General features: G+C 44.4%; 3 protein-coding genes across 11 annotated transcripts in view; 1 reads left to right on the top strand and 2 right to left on the bottom strand.

Moving 5' to 3' along the window:
• The window catches only part of ANKRD6 (ankyrin repeat domain 6), a gene marked incomplete at its 3' end in the record, with an annotated part of 203,713 nt that extends 193,747 nt beyond the window's left edge, over positions 1-9,966 (top strand). For 4 of the 6 annotated variants that reach the window (XM_082405932.1, XM_082405933.1, XM_082405931.1 and 1 more), the window contains 4 exons: positions 5,236-5,349; positions 6,055-6,181; positions 7,352-7,905; positions 9,865-9,966. In XM_082405932.1, coding sequence (XP_082262058.1) covers positions 5,236-5,349; positions 6,055-6,181; positions 7,352-7,905; positions 9,865-9,966 — 897 coding nt within the window. Of the gene's footprint in view, positions 1-5,235; positions 5,350-6,054; positions 6,182-7,351; positions 9,455-9,864 lie in introns of those variants that run through there. The other 2 variants (XM_082405936.1, XM_082405934.1) reach the window with 1 other exon arrangement.
• Positions 9,967-11,231: 1,265 nt separating this feature from the next.
• LYRM2 (LYR motif containing 2) lies at positions 11,232-13,289 on the bottom strand. Its single transcript, XM_082406050.1, has 3 exons — positions 13,184-13,289; positions 12,561-12,701; positions 11,232-12,104 (listed from the first exon to the last, which is right to left on the bottom strand). The coding sequence occupies exons 1-3, from the start codon at positions 13,226-13,228 to the stop codon at positions 12,024-12,026; spliced, it is 267 nt and encodes an 88-aa protein (XP_082262176.1). The 5' UTR covers positions 13,229-13,289; the 3' UTR covers positions 11,232-12,023.
• Positions 13,290-13,831: 542 nt separating this feature from the next.
• The window catches only part of MDN1 (midasin AAA ATPase 1), a 158,290-nt gene continuing 153,792 nt past the window's right edge, over positions 13,832-18,329 (bottom strand). For 2 of the 4 annotated variants that reach the window (XM_082405917.1, XM_082405916.1), the window contains one exon: positions 16,450-17,964. In XM_082405917.1, coding sequence (XP_082262043.1) covers positions 17,776-17,964 — 189 coding nt within the window. In that variant the 3' untranslated portion in view covers positions 16,450-17,775. Of the gene's footprint in view, positions 15,650-16,449; positions 17,965-18,329 lie in introns of those variants that run through there. The other 2 variants (XR_014248649.1, XR_014248650.1) reach the window with 2 other exon arrangements.

Genomic DNA, 18,329 nt, shown 5'->3' with positions numbered 1-18,329 from the left:
TGGAGATTTAATCCACTGCTCCTGAGGCTGCTGGGAGAGATTTCCCTTTCTCTTCTTTGTTCGCACAGCTCCCGGGGTTCAGCTTTGGATTTGGCCTTGCCTCTGCGTGTAGGTCGCCTGAGGGCGTCTGTTCTTTGCTCAGACAGGACGGGGTTAAAGGAGCAGCTGCTTCGGGGGCTCTGGCTCACTCAGGCCGGGGGGAGGGAGGGGTACAGAGTGCAGGGCGAGCCTGCGGCGGCAGAGGCCGGCATGACGTTGCACCAGCCTGAGGCGCGCTGTGCGTTCTTCCGGAGAACTTGTCCCTGGATCACGGGACCCTGGCAGTGGCGGGCTGCACAAGCTCCCGGGAGGGGAGGTGTGGAGAGTGACCTGTGCTCGCACACAGGCTTCTTGGTGGCGGCAGCAGCAGCCTTAGCGTCTCATGCCCATCTCTGGGGTCCGCGCTGATAGCTGCAGTTCGCGCCCGTCTCTGGAGCTCCTTTAAGCGGCGCTCTGAATCCCCTCTCTTCGCGCACCAGGAAACAAAGAGGCAAGAAAAAGTCTCTTGCCTCTTCGGCAGCTCCAGACTTTTTCGCGGACTCCCTCCCGCCTAGCTGTGGTGCGCTAGCCCCTTCAGGCTGTGTTCACGCCGCCAACCCCAGTCCTCTCCCTGGGATCCGACCGAAGCCCGAGCCTCAGCTCCCAGCCCCCGCCCGCCCCAGCGGGTGAGCAGACAAGCCTCTCGGGCTGGTGAGTGCTGCTCGGCACCGAGCCTCTGTGCGGGAATCTCTCCGCTTTGCATTCCGCACCCCTGTGGCTGCGCTCTCCTCCGTGGCTCCGATGCTCCCCACTCCGCCACCCGCAGTCTCTGCCCGCGAAGGGGCTTCCTAGTGTGTGGAAACCTTTCCTCCTTCACGGCTCCCTCCCACTGGTGCGTGTCCCGTCCCTATTCTTTTGTCTCTGTTTTTTCTGTTTTGCCCTACCCAGGTACGTGGGGAGTTTCTTGCCTTTTGGGAGGTCTGAGGTCTTCTGCCAGCGTTCAGTAGGTGTTCTGTAGGAGTTGTTCCACGTGTAGATGTATTTCTGATGTACCTGTGGGGAGGAAGGTGATCTCCGCGTCTCACTCTTCCGTCATCTTCTCCAGCCTCAGCAGGCAGATTCTTAACCACTGTGCCACCAGGGACGTCTCAAAATGTTTTTTTTAATAGCTGGTTTTTGTTTTTAATCCCAGCCCAGCATCCAGTGAACATTCTGTGCTTTTATGTTATGTGTTAGGTCCCTGTGGTCTCTTTCCATCTAGAGCAGTCCCTGGTTCCTTCTTGCAGTTTCTGTTTTCTTCCATAATATTAACTTTTTAAAGAGTCCAGGCCATTTGTTTTATAGGATGTTTTATATTCTGGATTTGTCTGACAGTTTCTTCATGGTGTTATTTAACTTCTTTCTCTATCCCTGTATTTCTGAAAGTTAGGTCTAGAGCAGTAATCCTCAAAGCGTCATCCCTGAAGCAGCAGCAGCAACATCATTTGGGGACTTGTGGGGAAGAAATGCAAATTCTTGGGCCTCATTCCAAATCTACTGAATTTAACTGTGAATAAAACTCGGGGGGCGGGGTCTAGCCACCTGTTTTAACAGGACCTTCAGGTGATGCTGGTAAAAACCTAAAGTTTGAGACCAATGGTTAAATATTTTCGGCAAGAATACATCATATTTAACTGTGTAAACTTCAAATTACATCACATCAGAAGAGACAAATGTCAGGATGTCTTATTTGGCTAACCTGGTAACCACCATCTCTTTCCATTGTAAAGGTACACTTTCCCTTTGTAATTAATAAGAAATGTGTGACAGATAACAGGTTTTTACATGGGAAAAACTTTTAAGAGCTTATAAAATAACACATGTTCATTGGGAAAAACATTCCACATTCCACCTACAGAACTATTTTCATAGTGACACTCCCCAGAGATCCCTTCCATTACTGTGAATTTTCCCATAGGTTTTTTCTTTTATAGATATAACCTTACTAATTTTCCCTTTTAAACAAAAATGGAACTATACTGTGCTTTTTTTTTTTTTTTTTAGCTTTCTAATTTAGTAGTACATCTTAGACTTGTAGAGCTACGGTGTGCTTTTTAATGGCAGTGTACTGTTTCTGTGCGAGGAGATATACACATACTTTTTTTTTTTTAACATCTTTATTGGAGTATAATTGCTTTACAATGGTGTGTTAGTTTCTGCTTTATAACAAAGTGAGTCAGTTATACATATACATATATCCCCATATCTCCTCCCTCTTGCGTCTCCCTCCCACCCTCCCTATCCCACCCCTCTAGGTGGTCACAAAGCACCGAGCTGATCTCCCTGTGCCATGTGGCTGCTTCCCACTAGCTATCTATTTTACATTTGGTAGTGTGTATATATCCTTGCCCCTCTCTCACTTCGTCCCAGCTTACCCTTCCCCCTCCCTATGTCCTCAAGTCCATTCTCTACGTCTGCATCTTTATTCCTGTCCTGCCCCTAGGTTCTTCAGAACCACTTTTTTTTCCCTTTAGATTCCATATATATGTGTTAGCATACAGTATTTGTTTTTCTCTTTCTGACTTACTTCACTCTGTATGACAGTCTCTAGGTCCATCCACCTCACTACAAATAACTCAATTTTGTTTCTTTTTATGGCTGAGTAATATTCCATTGTATATATGTGCCACATCTTCTTTATCCATTCATCTGTTGATGGACACTTAGGTTGTTTCCATGTCCTGGCTATTGTAAATAGTGCTGCAGTGAACATTGGGGTGCATGTGTCTTTTTGAATTATGGTTTTCTCAGGGTATATGCCCAGTAGCGGGATTGCTGGGTCGTATGGTAGTTCTATTTTTAGTTTTTTAAGGAACCTCCATACTATTCTCCATAGTGGCTGTATCAATTTACATTCCCACCAACAGTGCAAGAGGGTTCCCTTTTCTCCACACCCTCTCCAGCATTTATTGTTTGTAGATTTTTTTAATGATGGCCATTCTGACTGGTGTGAGGTGATACCTCATTGTAGTTTTGATTTGTACTTCTCTAATGATTAGTATACACATACTTTTGCTTCCTGCTTTTTTCACTGAATTTTATATCATGAGCACTTTCCCATGTCCTTGGCTTCATAGTATTCCAGCATATTAATACAACATAATGTATTTAAACATTCCTTTTGTTAGACACTGAAGTTGCTTATAGTTTTTCACTCAAATAAATGCTGTGAACATTTATGTGCATAAACTTTTGACTGCTTCTGAGGTTATTTGCTCAGAATTAGGATAATTGGGTCCAAAGTTAAGAGTATGTTTAAGGCTCTTGATAAATTTTGGCAAGCTACTTAATTGAAAGGTTGTACCAATTTATATCCTACCAGCAGTATCTGAGGCTCCAACTTCTGCCATCATTTAATGTTAGCATTTTTTTTTTGTTTTTCCCAATTGATTAAGGACATTTGACTGTGTAATTTTTACTTCCTTGTTTACTGGTGAAATTGAACATTTTTAAGGTTTGTTATTTGCATTTCATAGAAAGCCCATTTAAAAAATCTTTGAGCCATAATAGATGAGTTACGACCGTTTTGTAAATAAAATGTCACTTCAGCCAGCTCAAGCCCAGAGAGGAATGCATTAGGTGAGTGCTGGGATGTCTCAATGACCTCTCTTTGGTTCAAAGAAAGTGACAGATTGGGATGTAGAATCTTAGTCCTAATTCCAGATCTCAGGGGAAGGACTCTGGTCCAGCATGAGTCAGGCGCGCATGCCCGGACCAGTCAGCCGTGCCCCAGGAACACATCCGTGTATCCACTTGGGTGCTCTCGGCCGAGCCATTCGTCCGTGCAGGGGGCAGGAGGTGGCGGAGCAGGCCAGTCCTACAAAACAGGCAAAGAGCAGTTCACAGAAAAACGTGAGGGCTGAAGAGACCAAGCAGGAGGTGCTCACTGCATCTGCAGAACTCTTGCTGCTTTTTTTTTTTTTAAAGATTTTTTTAAATTAATTTATTTATTTATTTTATGGCTGTGCTGGGTCTTCGTTTCTGTGTGAGGGCTTTCTCTAGTTGCGGCAAGCGGGGGCCACTCTTCATCGCGGTGCGCGGGCCTCTCACTATCGCGGCCTCTCTTGTTGCGGAGCACAGGCTCCAGACGCGCAGGCTCAGTAATTGTGGCTCACGGGCCTAGTTGCTCCGTGGCATGTGGGATCTTCCCAGACCAGGGCTCGAACCCGTGTCCCCTGCATTGGCAGGCAGACTCTCAACCACTGCGCCACCAGGGAAGTCCTGCTGCTGCTTTTTTATTATGAACATCTGAGTGTGGAGCGTCAGCTGTGTCCCCGACAGGAGAGGAAGCTGCCGCTGAGCCCTCCATGGCTGGCTCCTGCTCACAACGGTTCCCTTCTCTGCTTTGGCCCTTGTCAGGCAGTGGGAGTGTGGCCCCATTGGGTGTTAGAGCCCTACAGGAAGTGTCCAGCTAGGGGAGCACAGAGGGGCACATGATTGGAAGGTGACAGTCATTTACTCCCTGAAACAGTCCCTTTTTTTTTGTTTGTTTGCTTGTTTTGGCCATGCGGCTTGTGGTGCCTGACCAGGGATTGAACCCGCACCCTTGGCAGTGAAAGCGAGGAGTCCTAACCATTGGACCGCCAGGGAAAGTCCCTTGAAGCAATCCCTTTGAACTCCGTCCACAACCTTCTTCACATGTGCTTTGACTACTTTCAGTGAAGGGCCAAGAGGATTTGTTCACTGGGAAAGCTGGATGAAAGCCCCGAGTATTCAGCTTCTTTCATTTTCTCTTGGGCAGCCACTGACATTTAAAAAGGGGAAGGGGGATTAAAAAAACAATTTTTTAAAAGGGGGAGTTGGGGTAGCTCCATACTCCTTGACATAGTAATAGTCTTGGCAATAATGTTCTAAGACCCATACAGGTTCTCTTTTACCTACCAGGGCTGTGTTGGCTCACGTTGTATATTTACTATGTATATATAGTCTCTTAAACCCCTCAGGACTTTTAAATGAGAAAAAGAAAGAAGCTTTGGCCTACACAAAAACATGCTCAGGAATTCTGGAAAATCAGAGTTCCACGAAAGCCTCGGGAAAAGACCCGGCTGAGGAGTGGAGGTGTGCTTACCTTCTGTCTGGCCCTTGCTTTGGTACTCCTGAGCCCGCCTCAGGAGTCAGGATGCCAGGTCCCATCCTTAGATCATCTCAGTCACTCGCCCTTTGCCCATTGAATCCTAGATGCGGGTTCTGGACAAGCTGATGGTTGAGCGACTCTCAGCAGAGAGGACGGAGTGCCTGAACCGCCTGCAGCAGCACTCGGACTCAGAGAAGCATGAGGGAGAGAAACGGCAGGTGAAAACCCGGATCTGTCCGTGCTGACCCTGCGATTTGCCACTCTTTTCCCCCCAAGTCAAGGGACTCGGGCCCATCATTGAAAACTCCCAGGCCGAGATCCCCTAAAAGCGTTTGCGTCAAAGAGCGTGCCATTTTTATAACCTGAAATGAAGTCAGTAGGAAGGAGCCTGGAGTTTGGTTCCTGTTTGTGGCTGAATGTGCTGGCAGGAGGTGGAGGCCGTGCAGTTTGTAGAACGTGCTGGGAAAGCCGAGCTCCGCCCTGGATCAGTGCTATGTATCGTGCCCCTGCTGGGCCTGCACAAGATTGGGTTCCTGCCCTCAGGCAGTTTGTGGTCCACCCCGGACAGCAGACATGAAATGAGTATACTTGTGAGCGTGTGAGTGAGTTCATGCTCCTAGCAGCCAGACGTGCTTGGTGTGGAAGCCGTGGGAAGCTTTGGCTGTTGGCGTCTAAGGTGTCTCTAAGTCACTTAATGAAGATCATAGTTAGCTATCGGCTTGGGCGCTGGGTGAATCCTGGGCTTCAGAGGGCCAACAGAGAAGGCCGTGTGGCCTGTGGGAGGCGGGTAATCCAAAACTTTGGGGCTTGTCCAGAAAAGAGCCTATCACAGTCGTAAAGTCCACATTCTTGAGGTTTTAATTCATAAGCCATGTATCAGAGTCTCCTGATGATTTGTGTACTAACTTGTGGGGTTTTTTTAGATGTCCTTGGTGGATGAATTAAAAACTTGGTGCATGTTAAAGATTCAGAATCTGGAGCTGAAGCTTTCTGGAGATTCTAGGGCCTCCAGGACTAAATCCACACCATCCACTTGCGAGTCCTCCACAGGTAACCGACACCAACATGCAGAGAGAGCCCTTCCATCCAAAGGTGATGAAACCCCCCCGGTCGCGTTCTCTTCTGCATCTGAAGGCAGGCTGTGTGACAGGGCTGCGGGAAACACTGGATTGTAATGTGAACTCTGTAGGGGCAAGGACCATGCTTTGCTCACTACTGTATACACAGTTCCTATACAGTAATAAAGCACTCCTATTTAAGTGTTCAGAAATATCTGAATGAAGGAATAAAAGAATTGTTGATCCGTGATAGCAGTGCAACCTTGATGGTGTCAGAGTGGACCCGAAAGATGAGGATGAGGAAAGGATGTGTCATCTCAGAAGGGCACTCGCCCCTGCCCTTGTGACTCTTTCCCTTTCTCGTCCTTGATCAGCCTTCTACCTTTGGCCAACTCTGTACAGCCTCATTAAACAACAGTTCATATATCAAAGCTGCCCCAGGGGCTGGATAAGAGATGCTTTGAGCCAGAGCATCTTTACATTAGCTACAGTGGCTACACTCAATGATGATCAGTTGAGGACATTCATAGCCTTAGTAATTAGACCTCCACGGGGGGATTCTGATATGTCACGTGTTTCATGTTACCATAGGCCATCTCTGTATTTGTGCTTTTATCTTCTTTGTGCCCATAACAGTGGGAAAAATCCTGGGCAAACTTTTCATGCTAGGACTAGTTACGGAACTTGTCATGGAGCTCTGGGTATGGGTAATAGGACCGCCTCTCCAAGTGGGAGCTTGGATCAAGGAACTAGTAACCGGGGCTATGGTCTGTAAAGGGCCCGGAAGTTACAGAATGGGGGTATTTATTCTGATCAGTAAATGCCCAATTCTGTTTTAGGACAAGTAGTGAGATGTGTCATCCTTAGCAATCAGGAAATGGTACCCAGAGCCCTTTAGTGTAGACTGAGACAGGCTAAAGGAAAGGCCAGTAACGTTTTTGGCTTAGATGCCACCAGTGTGTCTAACGCAACATCCCTGAAAGCCCTGAAAGCCAAGATGATAATCAGGGGAGAAGTGGAGGGGGAAGGGCAGGAGAAGTTGCACACGGTGGGTGATGGTTGAGAAGGCTGGTTTACAGGATTCCCGGGACTCTCAAATGCCAGCCTGTGTGACTGTATGAACACGGATTCGCTCTGACTTTTGTTTTCCTTCCGAAACCAGGTGTGGATCAGTCACTGGTGACCGCAGGTCCAGTAGCAGCCTCTGACAGCCCCCCTCAGGTGGTCAGGCCCAAGGAAAAGGCCCTCAGCTCCACAGCCGCCCACAGACTCCAGCAGGAGCTGTCTTCCTTGGACTGTACAGGCTCCCGACTGAGGAATGTCAAGGTCCAGACAGCCTCGTTACCCTTGAAAGAGGCAGCCAAGTGCGACCCGCAGGCCGGGCCCTGTGTTGACAGAGGCACCCAAACCAAGAAGTGTGGGAAAGGTGGGCAGACGAGGCACCGCGGCCAGCAGCTAGCAGCCAGCACCGCCTGCGGGCGGCCGCCACCAGCAGCAGGTGGCGAGCAGACGGCCCCTCACGCTCGAGACACCTCCCAAGCGCTGGAGCTCACCCAGTATTTCTTTGAGGCTGTTTCCACCCAGATGGAAAAGTGGTATGAAAGGAAGATTGAAGAAGCACGAAGCCAAGCCAGTCAGAAAGCCCAGCAAGACAAGGCCACGCTGGAGGAACACATTAAAAGTTTAGAGGAGGAACTTGCTAAACTAAGGACTAAGGTACAGAAGGAGAACTAGGGCCTGGGAAGTGGGACGAGAAAGGATTCCTGGGACTTCCCTGGTGGTCCAGTGGTTGACTCTGTGCTTCCAGTGCAGGGGGCGGGGGTTCGATCCCTGGTCTGGGAACTAGGGTCCCGCATGCTGTGGGGAGGGCGGGGCGGGGGGAAGGATTCCTGAGGATTTCCGGTCCTGCAGCTGCAGAAGAGCTATGTCCGAGGTGTCGGTTATTGTACACATAGCAGAACTTGCCTTTTAAAAAAATCACTAATTTCTAAAATGTGCCAGACACATGCTTCCTGTGCCCTGAAGTTATGAAGACTTCAACAATTAGACTGAAACTAGGGGACGCTTGCTTAGTTTCAGGTTTCATTACAGATTTGAAACCTCAGCTCAAGTTCATCTGAAGTTCGAAAGCTCAGATTAAGCGAGCCGTGCTAAGAAACTGAAGGATGTGTAAGCCTAAACCCTAATATTCAGGATTATGAAATAATGTAAATGAAAAGCAAGAAAAAATATTAATCCCTGTGCACTCAAATCAAGCAGTCATTCATATCAACATGCCTGCTGTGCCTGGAGAGTGTCTTTCTGTAAGAGCTGTAACAGACACGCTGAACTCCCTCCCTCAAGTTCATAGTTCCCAAAATGCTGACATCTTAACCAGGGGAAAACTCACCAAACAAATTTTGAGAAGGATTTTCATGATGTCACAAGATCCAGTATATCGTAAAATGTTTTGAAAAGTCAGAGTGTATTTAAATAATGGGTTAATTGGCTAATAGCACTGGGAATGTCAGTGAACTCAAACGAGAAAGGTTCAAATCATTGGATCATGGTTTCTGTATCTTTCAGCCAAAAGAAAGAAATAGTACAATTAATCATAGTGATTTTAAAGTGGATTAATGGAAAAAACATTCACGTAGCAATTACCTGAAATTTCTATAACCTAATTCACAGCCAGTTATCTTAGAGTACCTTTCTGAATGTGAGCTTATTGGTCTACATTTTATAAAGAAATAAGGCTGTTTCTTGAAAGTATTTCATTTTGAACTGAGTTCTGTCATTGAAGAACCTCAAAACCTTTCCACTGCTTTGTAGCGACTATGTCAAGGTAAAAAACGCAATAAATTGACTTGGATTCCCCAGCTTCAGGGAGCCCTGTGGATGTTACTCTGCTCTATGGAGTATACAAAGTTGCAAAAGTAACGGTATGTTGAAACTTTGGATTTAATTATCTTCCAAGCTTCTTGTCCCTTGTGGCATTGTATTCATCTCCTCAAAATTCCATATATGCATAGAAACCTCCATTCTATTTCTATAAAGAGGAACCAAGTAACTGTTGTCTGTAATTTTGAATGAACTTTTGCTCATTGAACCAAAGAGAAAATATGACTTCTTGACATGGGAACACCCAGAAAAACAAAAGTATGCATTTAGTCCCTGTGTGTTCTGCCCATCAAGCTCAGTTGTTTTTGGTTTGTTCTTTTAAATACTGACCATCTGTGGATCTAGGCGTTCCTAATAAATGTAGATGTATGTCATCATTACAAAACCTGGACAGGGAATTTATTTGATGTTCTCTCAAGTTTATTTTCAGGTTTGTAAGCTCGTCTTGTCGAATTTAGAACTTCAGTGGCACACGTTAAAGGGGAAAAAAAATGACACAGGGGCAGTCAATATGTTAAATAATAGCCTCAGCCACTTCTCATGCTAGAAAGCTTTTGTATTTAAAACAATTCTAATAATTTAGATAATATAATAGATATTATAATAATAATAAAGGGGTTTAAAGATGGATTTATTGTAGTTAATATACATTAGTTGAACATTCAGACATCTTAAAATTAAACTTTAGGAACAAAACTTCAAATTCAAACAACAGTATAGTTTACAGGGAACACCCAGAACAGTTAATTTGCCTAATCCAAAATACTGATGAAGATGATAAATGTGTTTCACCAGCAGTTCTATTCTGGCCAACATCTTAATGACCATGGTTCCACATGTGAGAAGAAACTGCTAAATAAATCTTCTCTTGGGCTAAACAACGGACTTGGCCTATAATTCAGGAGGTATGCAAAGATGTAAGTGAACAAATAAAATTAAACTGTTCTTTAGAGAGGAAGGGAAAAGCTTGTCCATGAGAATAGTCTTAGCCTCTGGAAGATGAAAATTCAATTTTTCATGTTTTATCCACTTAAAAAAACAAAATCAAAACAAAACCCCACATTAGGTTTTCTTGGGGAGTCTGTGGTATTTGATTCTTGCAAATACAAACCACAAATGCTCTTACATCTTCCACATACAGTGCTGCTAGGAAGAACATCAAAGTCACTGCTTGTCACACTTCATAAAAGGATGGTTTTTAGCTTCAAGATTTTAGATTTACTAGAGATAGCCTGTACTTGAGTATTTGCCAATCATGCCACACAAAAGAGCAAGTCTTTCTAAGGTTCTCTGTTCAGAAACTCTTCACACATGCTTTTCCCTCTGTTCATCAGATGGCTTGACTAACGTACATCTATATAAAAACCTGAAAATTGGCTTATTGCAAGCATTTTAGATTAGCACATCCCCCTGTGGCAGAGTATTCAGAATTATTTTGTCTTGTGGGTTCTGGAGCTGTGGAAGAGCAAGGGTGGCTCGGAATGCAGGTTAGTGACACACTACTGGTTTACACCTCTCCCATGGCACACAGTCCAGCACTAGACACTGTTTATCCTGCAAAAGTTCTTCTACATCTTTCAGATGCTGCTCTGATTCTTGGATTAACTTTTTAGATTTGTTCTGTAGGTGAACTGCCAACCCCAGCCTCTTCCACGAGCTTTCACTTTCACTAAATTAACTGTTAAACACATTTGGTCTCTTTCAAAAGTGTCCTGAAGTCAACTTCTGTCTCCAATGTATTCTGCAAACTCTGTTTTTTCCTGTCACTGGAGGAGAACCTAATGCACTGAGGAGCTTCCTTAATTAATGATTTATTTTACTTTCCATGTGGATATTAAGGTAACCACATTAGTTCTGACCAGGAGTTGCCTCTTCTTTTTGGTAGGTGCTTCAGTGCATTTATTAAACTTCTCTTTCTTCTTTTTTCTACAAAGTTCTAGATTCCCAGTGGTGATCTTTTTGGAAAGTCCTCTTGAGTATCAGATGCAACACATCTGAAGAACATACCTCAACAACCCTGAGGGTTAATGCAGAAGGACTTTCCAAGGAAGCTCCATGGTGTCTCTTGAGGTCAGTACACCTCCAGCCCTATACCTCACACTGTTTTAAAACAGCTTAATTGACTTACACAATATTATATATCAATTACATTTCAAAAAAAATTGGGGAAAAATGGCTTTATTCAGATATAATTCACATATACCTGTAAAATGTACAGTTCAGTAGATTTTAGTATATTCAGGGTTGTGCATTCATATAAATAGAATCATACAATACATGAGATTTTGTGACTGGCCACTTTAATGTTTTCAAGGTTCATCCAGGTGTAGCATGTATCAGTACTTCATCCCTTTTTGTTTGCTAAATAATATTTTATTGTATGGGTATACCACGTTTTACTTATCCATTAATCAGCTGATGGGCATTTGGATTGTCTTACTTTTTGGCTATTATGAATAATGCTGTTTAACCTTTTGGGCAACTGACAGTCTTTTTTCCACAGTGGATGCACAATTTTATAGTCCCACGAGCAGTGTTTAAGGGTTCCAGTTTCTCCACATCCTCACCAACATTTGCAATTATCTCCCTTTTTAATTATAGCCCATTCTAGTGGATGTAAATAGTATCTCTTGGTGGTTTTGATTTGCATTTTCCTAATGATTAATGGTGTTGAACATCTTTTTATGTGCTATCTATTGTACTGATCTTTGCTTTTTCCAAAAACTGACATATCCAAGAACATTTTCAAAATAAAAGGTATGTTTTCAGTGCTAAGACAATTGCTCTTATGCCCTTTTCTTGGCTCTCTCTGATATGCCATGCTCCATGTTCTGACATTTTGCTCAAGGGCTCTATGTACAGATAGTTTCACTTGGCTTTGGGCTACCCACTGTTGAGCCTAAGCTCAACTAAACACATGGAGACTTTGCAAACCTTTCAGGATAATGCTGTAGTTAAGATCTGGCTAAAGCAAGTGTTTTTTCTAACTCTTTGAGCTGCATATTGCCTTGAGTAATCATCATCCGGATTGTATCCTGTAGAAGAAAGTGAAATCTGGTCACTGTTTTAACTGGTTAATAAACAAGGTACAGCTCTACCATTTTATTTGTTAAAATTAGGAACTAATGCTGAGAATTGGCACTGATGCACTTTAGGAAAGCCAAAAGTTAACAATTAGGGGTGCACAATGTCTGGCATGCTTTCATACACCCCAAACATACTTCCCAAACCATCATGCTGTAATATTTATTATCTTTTCGTGTGTGTGTGGTTTAACAGACAAGTTGGGTGGTGCTACTATAGAGTGTAGATACAGCAAACATTGTTAAATTTAAAATATCAGTTAAGTGAAAAATCAGTAACATCAAGAGCAATGATCAAGATATACCATCTCAGTGACATATCCCAAGATATCTATCAGACTTTTTTAAAAAACTCACTAATCAGTACAAAAGGGTCAGGACCTTCCCTCACCATGATCTTGGTCTCACCTCTTCGGTGGCACTTTTGTTTCTTTTGAATTCTTCCCTTGCCCAGTCCTTCAGGTATTTGCGATCAGAATCATTTGGAACTTGCCGAATTGCCTGCAAAATCCTTCTGTAGAGGAGGAGAACTTGTTGCCTTCTCACGAACTGTAGAGGGGAGGAGAAATGGCAATTACAGCTGCACAATCGTCAGCCCGGTAGGCTCTTTTCTCTTTGGTTCTCAATTTTGAAAAGGGGAAAGAAAACCACCTTTTTTCTTTTAAGAAAACGGCAAGAAGTTTGTTTGCGTTGTCTCCTTACTCCTTTGTCAAACTTAAAATCAAGAGTACAAGCAGCAGACCAGTCTTTCCCGCAGTCACGGATCCGGGCTCAAGATCAAGAACCCGGCCCGCCTCTTGCACCAGGACTGGAGGGTAGCCTCGCCCCCTTGCGCTTGCCGTCGGCCCCCCAACCCCCGCGGCGCGAAGCCCCGCCCCCCCCAGCCCGAGCCAATCAGAGTGGGGCGCGCGCAGGGTCGTCGGCCCCAGTAGTCCCCGAGACCGCGCTATAGAATGGGTGCAGTGAGCGGTAGAGAATCGAGCTCAGCCCCGGTAAAGCTGCTCTAAGAGGCCGGCGAGGATAGTTGGTACCTGCTTTAGCGTTAGCGTCGCTGGGGGTAAGCGGGAAGCGACCATGACGTCCAGACAGCGCGGTCCGCCAGAGCCCCAGCGCGCAGGAGCGGAAGTGGGGGGGGGGGGTGACGGGGCGGGGCGAGCTCGGTTTCCCGGGAGGCAGCCGGCGGCAGTCGGACAGTCGGACAGTCGGAACTGAAGCTCAAGGCAGTTTCGCTTTGTCTTAGCCTAAGTTTGCTCATCCGTGAAACAGGATAACAGTTCTTGCTTCACAGGTGGTTGTAAGAATGAGATAGTGGTGAGGCATTTAGCCCAGTTCCTGACACGTGGTTAAGTTTCATTAAACGAAAGGATTTGGGGGGTGAGGGAAGAAAACTATTTTAGTATATTCTTTTTGAGATTTAGTGTGTATAGTGAAAAATACTAAAAATTTAAATGTTAATTTCTCTTAAAGTTTGTGTTCTGCTCGCCTCCTTTTCTCGTTCTTCTCCCTGTTCTTTTCTACTGTGAGCATTTTTCCTGGCGTTGTAGTCTTCATGATCCTTAGTTACAAGGCTTTAAATGGTTGTCCCGTAGCAGTTTTGAGAATTCTGTGTCACTAGTAACGAGGAGCCAAACATCCCGACGCCTTAAGCTTTTTTCCCCTATAATCGTTTTATCTTCCCCTATAATCGTTTTATCCTCCCCTCAACACACTCCTTATGCTCTTAGGTTGTATTAACTGTAAGGGGTTAGGTGAATCCCTCCTACTTTTAAAAAACGGGATTGTTCTGAATTAAAATACAGTCCAAAGTGTTCAATTACCCGTTCGTTCACTGAGCATTTACTTGATTGCCTTGCTTGGAATCCTTGGAGCTCCCTTTTCCCAGTTGTGTACTTCTGGCTACTTTTGTGTGTGTGTTTCCTCGTCTGTAAAGTGAAATAACAGCATCTACCCCAGAGCTGCTGTTGTACCGTACTGTATGTAGTGCACTGAGAACAGAACCTGGCGCATATAAGCACTCTCAAGATTTTGAACATCACCAGGCATTGTGTGAATGATGCTAATACCATAACCACATATTTCAAAATTTGTCTACTGATTAGCAATTCATTGATTTTTTTCTCTTTTAAATAGTAGTGAAGTTAAATATCCCTTGCTACTTTTAGTTACTTATTTTGTGAATTGTTATGACTTTGGTCCCTTTATGATGATCCAGACTTTTATTCTTATTATATATGGGCTGTTTGCCATATTTTTAAAAATTTTGATCCTTTTATAGCTTTAAGTCTCTATATAGTCACGTGTATTTTCCATTTTTTGAGCCTTTTCAATTTCATCTTCTCCTCTTCAGAACTTTAAAAAAATTTTCATTGTTAACGTTTAAAATGTTTACTCTATCTAGGATTTTGGTTTATAGCATAATGGGGATATAAGTTCTTTTCCAGTTGTAAACTATAATTTCAGCACCATTTATTAACTAATTCATTCATATTCCTGGGCTTTGTGATACTCCTGGTAAATTCTTTTAGGGTTTGAATAACCCTCAGGATAATTTCATCCAGGTCGTTTTTACTTTGTTGTTGTATGTTTTATTATTAGGCAGGAATACTCCCCTGTAGTATCTTATGAGTCTTCTATTAATGGTCTGTATGACCTTTAGAAATGTTTTGTATTATTTTCCTCTAAATCATCTTAGAATCGTTACTGAAATTTTGATCACGTTTAATCTATAAAGTGAGAACTGACATTTTTATACTATTTCTTCTTCCCATCCAGTAAGATTCACTCATGCTAGACACTGGTAATGCTGTCACGAGTCATATATGCCCCCTGTCCTTAGAATCACTCTTTGGGTAGGAAGACGTAAGTCCAACGTGGTATTTATAGATGTTGTCAAGGCTCATACTGTGGGAGCTCATTCTTCTTGGAGGGCTTATCTGAGCTAGGCAAAGTCAGAAAGGCAAAGTGGATAAGAGAATTCTAGACAAAGAATGCATGGAACACTGGCAGATTCCAAGGCCCCTGTGGTTTGCTGTGATCAGATCAAATAGTGTGGTGGGGATGCTGGGAGAGAAGGGACAGGGGAGGCAGGTAGTGCTTAGAAGCAACAAATGGTACCTTCTTCACAGGAATTCAGAAGGATCTCCTTGGATGTTCTGAGTATGACGAAGTGAAGCTAGCAAAGTGATTAGCAGTTCAAGCTATATTTTATTTACTTTAATATTTATTTTAAAAAAATGTTTGGCTGCGTCGGGTCTTAGTTGCGGCACGCGGGATCTTTTGTTGCGGTGTGCGGGCTTCTCTCTAGTTGTGGTGCGTGGGCTCGTAGTTTGCGGCACACAGGCTCTCTAGTTGAGGTGCGCAGGCTTCACTGCCCTGTGGCGTGTGGGATCTTAGTTCCCTGACCAGGGATCGAACCTGTGTCCCCTGCATTGGAAGGTGGATTCTTTACCCCCAGGGAAGTCCCCCTCAAGCTACATTTTAAGAGAGCTCCAGCTGCACTGCAGTCAGAGGAAAGCAAAAGGGAAGACAGAATAAGGTAAGTATCCAGAAGTTAGACCGGACAAGTTTGGGGTTTGGATGGAGGTGGAGAGGAAGGTAAGGCAAATGTAAAGGTTGAGCTCCAAGTGAGAGTGTGAGAGAGCAAGCCTATCCGCAGTAGCTTCTTCTAAAGTGACTCAGGTGTGTCACTCTTCCTAACCAATGCTCTCAGTTCCTGATGGGTCTCCTGTGTCTGCTCCTGTGCTTCCCAACCCTTTTCCTCTCACAGCACAAACTGAAGATAGCACTCTTGGGTAACCTGCTTACTGAGATTCTTCTGTTCCAGACCCTATTAGCTATCCCAGGGCCAAGGGAATCACTTATGCTGGTACATCAGTTGGGATGCTTCAGCTTAGCCTGTCCTGTCAATTAAAGGTAGATATGATGGACTGCATCACAGTCATAATGTTAGTGTCTTCCCTCCCTGCTGGAAGATTAAACTTCCTGCCCCACAGAGGCCTTTGGCCAGTGATACATCTCTTACACTCGGATTTCATCTTGGAGCAGCATCTTTACAAGCCACTGTGTGTGTCCACCAGCTTGCCCTTCTTCTGCCATGAGGCCAGCATGCTGAGGCTCACCCCCCACAGACGTAACCACAAGAAACAGACCCTGACTTGAAATAAGCCACTGAAGTTGCGGAGTCGTGATACACAGCATAAACTAGTGACTGACAGCTGACTGATCCAGCAGACAAGACCCCCTGGCGCACCTTTTACACTCCTGTCATGTTCCATTAAGAATGGTCACAAGTTACATCAACAGTGGTATATTTTTTAATAGTCTTCAGAATATAAGCTGCATAGCTTTTTAGAATAAAAAATGATATAACCTCAGGTACATGCTTTAGGACACTTGGTTAAACAACAAGTAAACTGCGTCTTTGAGGACCACCTCAAAAGGGTGGCACACTTCACAGCGTAACTTGATAACAGACATGGAGATAGACGATTACGTCATGGCATGTTGTCTGCGAAAGAACATCTGACAGTCAGAACTTAAATAGAACACAGCACACAGTTAAGTATTCAAGCACTGCTTTTTGGCCAAGTAAAAACTGCCTAAAAACCGTTGATGGATTTTTGACTGGAAAAAAAGATGTGGCTGCTTAGTTCTTCTGCTACTTCTCTTGAAGCACTTCTCTTCCAGCATGACAGGCTTGGTTCAACGTGAAATCAGTGTGAGGAATGATTCTTCCTCTTAACTGTTAAAAAATGAACTAAAGAAATAAATTACTACAACAGCACGAACCATGGCACAGAGAGGATGAAATAAAGGAAAAATCATCTTTCCATCATTGCATAGTCTCCCGAAGCAGCAAAGGTGAAGGAGGACACTGAAAAGCCATGTCATTCATATATGGCCCAAGGGTCATTTTCTGATGATTTGGGCTCCCATGATGTCTGGTGGTTTTATAAAAAAACACACATACCACAAGCCTCCTACCCTCGTACAGAAGTTAGTTCCTTTCATAAGAAGCACAGTAAAAAAAGACTCTCTAAAGAAACCGCAGCTGCCTTAGCCACTTGACAGCTTTCGGGTACACACTGTGGGCTTCGCAAGGCCAAGCCTTATTAGCGCAGGGTCAAAAGGGGAACGAGTTCCCTTTAGTCCTTTGCCCAGAGGCCTGGCACAGTCCCATGCTTCCAGCAGCACCTCCTCATGGAGGTGTCCAGGGTCCCTGGGAGGGAAGGCAGGCAGCTGGGCCCCAAGGGTGGGGTGCAGCCTCCTCTTGGGCCAGGACTTCCGAGACGAGCCTGAAGGGCAGCGCCACCCACCAGGTACGAGACCACAGACACCTGCTGCTGCTGTTCCTTCATGGCCCCAAGTTTATTACAAGAACTGGAGCCCAGGCACAGCAGGGAGCATGAAGAGTTTCCTCTAGGCTCTGAAATCGTATTATAAAATAAAATGTATGTTGCAGTAAAATTTTTTGTAGCTGTTGGGTGAATGTTTATAAATCAAGTCAAAATTAAATACCATTTTCGAGCTGGGAGTTCAGAAACAGTTGTCCAAAAGGGAGCACCTGGCAAGCAGTGTGACATTCTGACCGCAAAGTCTCACTTAGGACTGTGTTCCTTCTGTTCTACGGGTGGTCAGAGGCCGTCACCAGCTCAAACCACTGCCTGAGAGCATCGCTGAGCGTCTCGGGAAGTGCGTTCACATCGCGCAGGATTATATAGAACGGGAATGGGAACTCTTCCATGTAGGATCGGATTTCAGGCATCTCTCCAGGCCCTTTAAATATTGGTACCTTGATGTCCAAGATAGAATCCTGGCAAGAAAAAACATTTAGAAATAAAAAGAAAAACTAAATCAGTGTCCATAGCTAGCTCTTTTATGATCTCCTTTGCAGACAATTTTTAGGTCTCACATGTCTAATTCCTGCTTATAAAAATAGCTCTTATTAATTACTAAGTAAAACAGAACTCTCAATAAGGAGAAGGCAAATCTCTTTCTGAGCAGCCCTTCCAGGAGAATGGCCACTAAAAGGGAAGGAAAGGGGTAGATAAGCAAACCTGATTTCCCTACGATGGTATTTCCTATTCTCTACTTGGAATAATTCACATTAAATCTTCAACTTGCTATCCAGGCCTTAATGTGACCTGCAGAGACAGTACTTCCCCTGGAACAGAACCA

The sequence above is a fragment of the Balaenoptera borealis genome, assembly GCF_965194805.1.
Source record: "Balaenoptera borealis genome assembly, chromosome: 9".
NCBI classification, from domain to species: Eukaryota; Metazoa; Chordata; class Mammalia; order Artiodactyla; family Balaenopteridae; genus Balaenoptera; species Balaenoptera borealis.
The sequence above is the reverse complement of the archived record's forward strand: the minus strand, read 5'-3'. Positions and strand labels throughout refer to the sequence as shown.

Bases quoted from the DNA above. Each gene is read 5' to 3' on its own strand.
- LYRM2 (XM_082406050.1), bottom strand. From the start codon at position 13,228: ATGGTCGCTTCCCGCTTACCCCCAGCGACGCTAACGCTAAAGCAG. The intron at 12,702-13,183 runs GTACCAACTATC...TCCCCTCTACAG, and splicing joins CGACGCTAACGCTAAAGCAG to TTCGTGAGAAGGCAACAAGT. The intron at 12,105-12,560 runs GTGAGACCAAGA...TTTCTTCTACAG, and splicing joins ACAAAAGTGCCACCGAAGAG to GATACAATCCGGATGATGAT.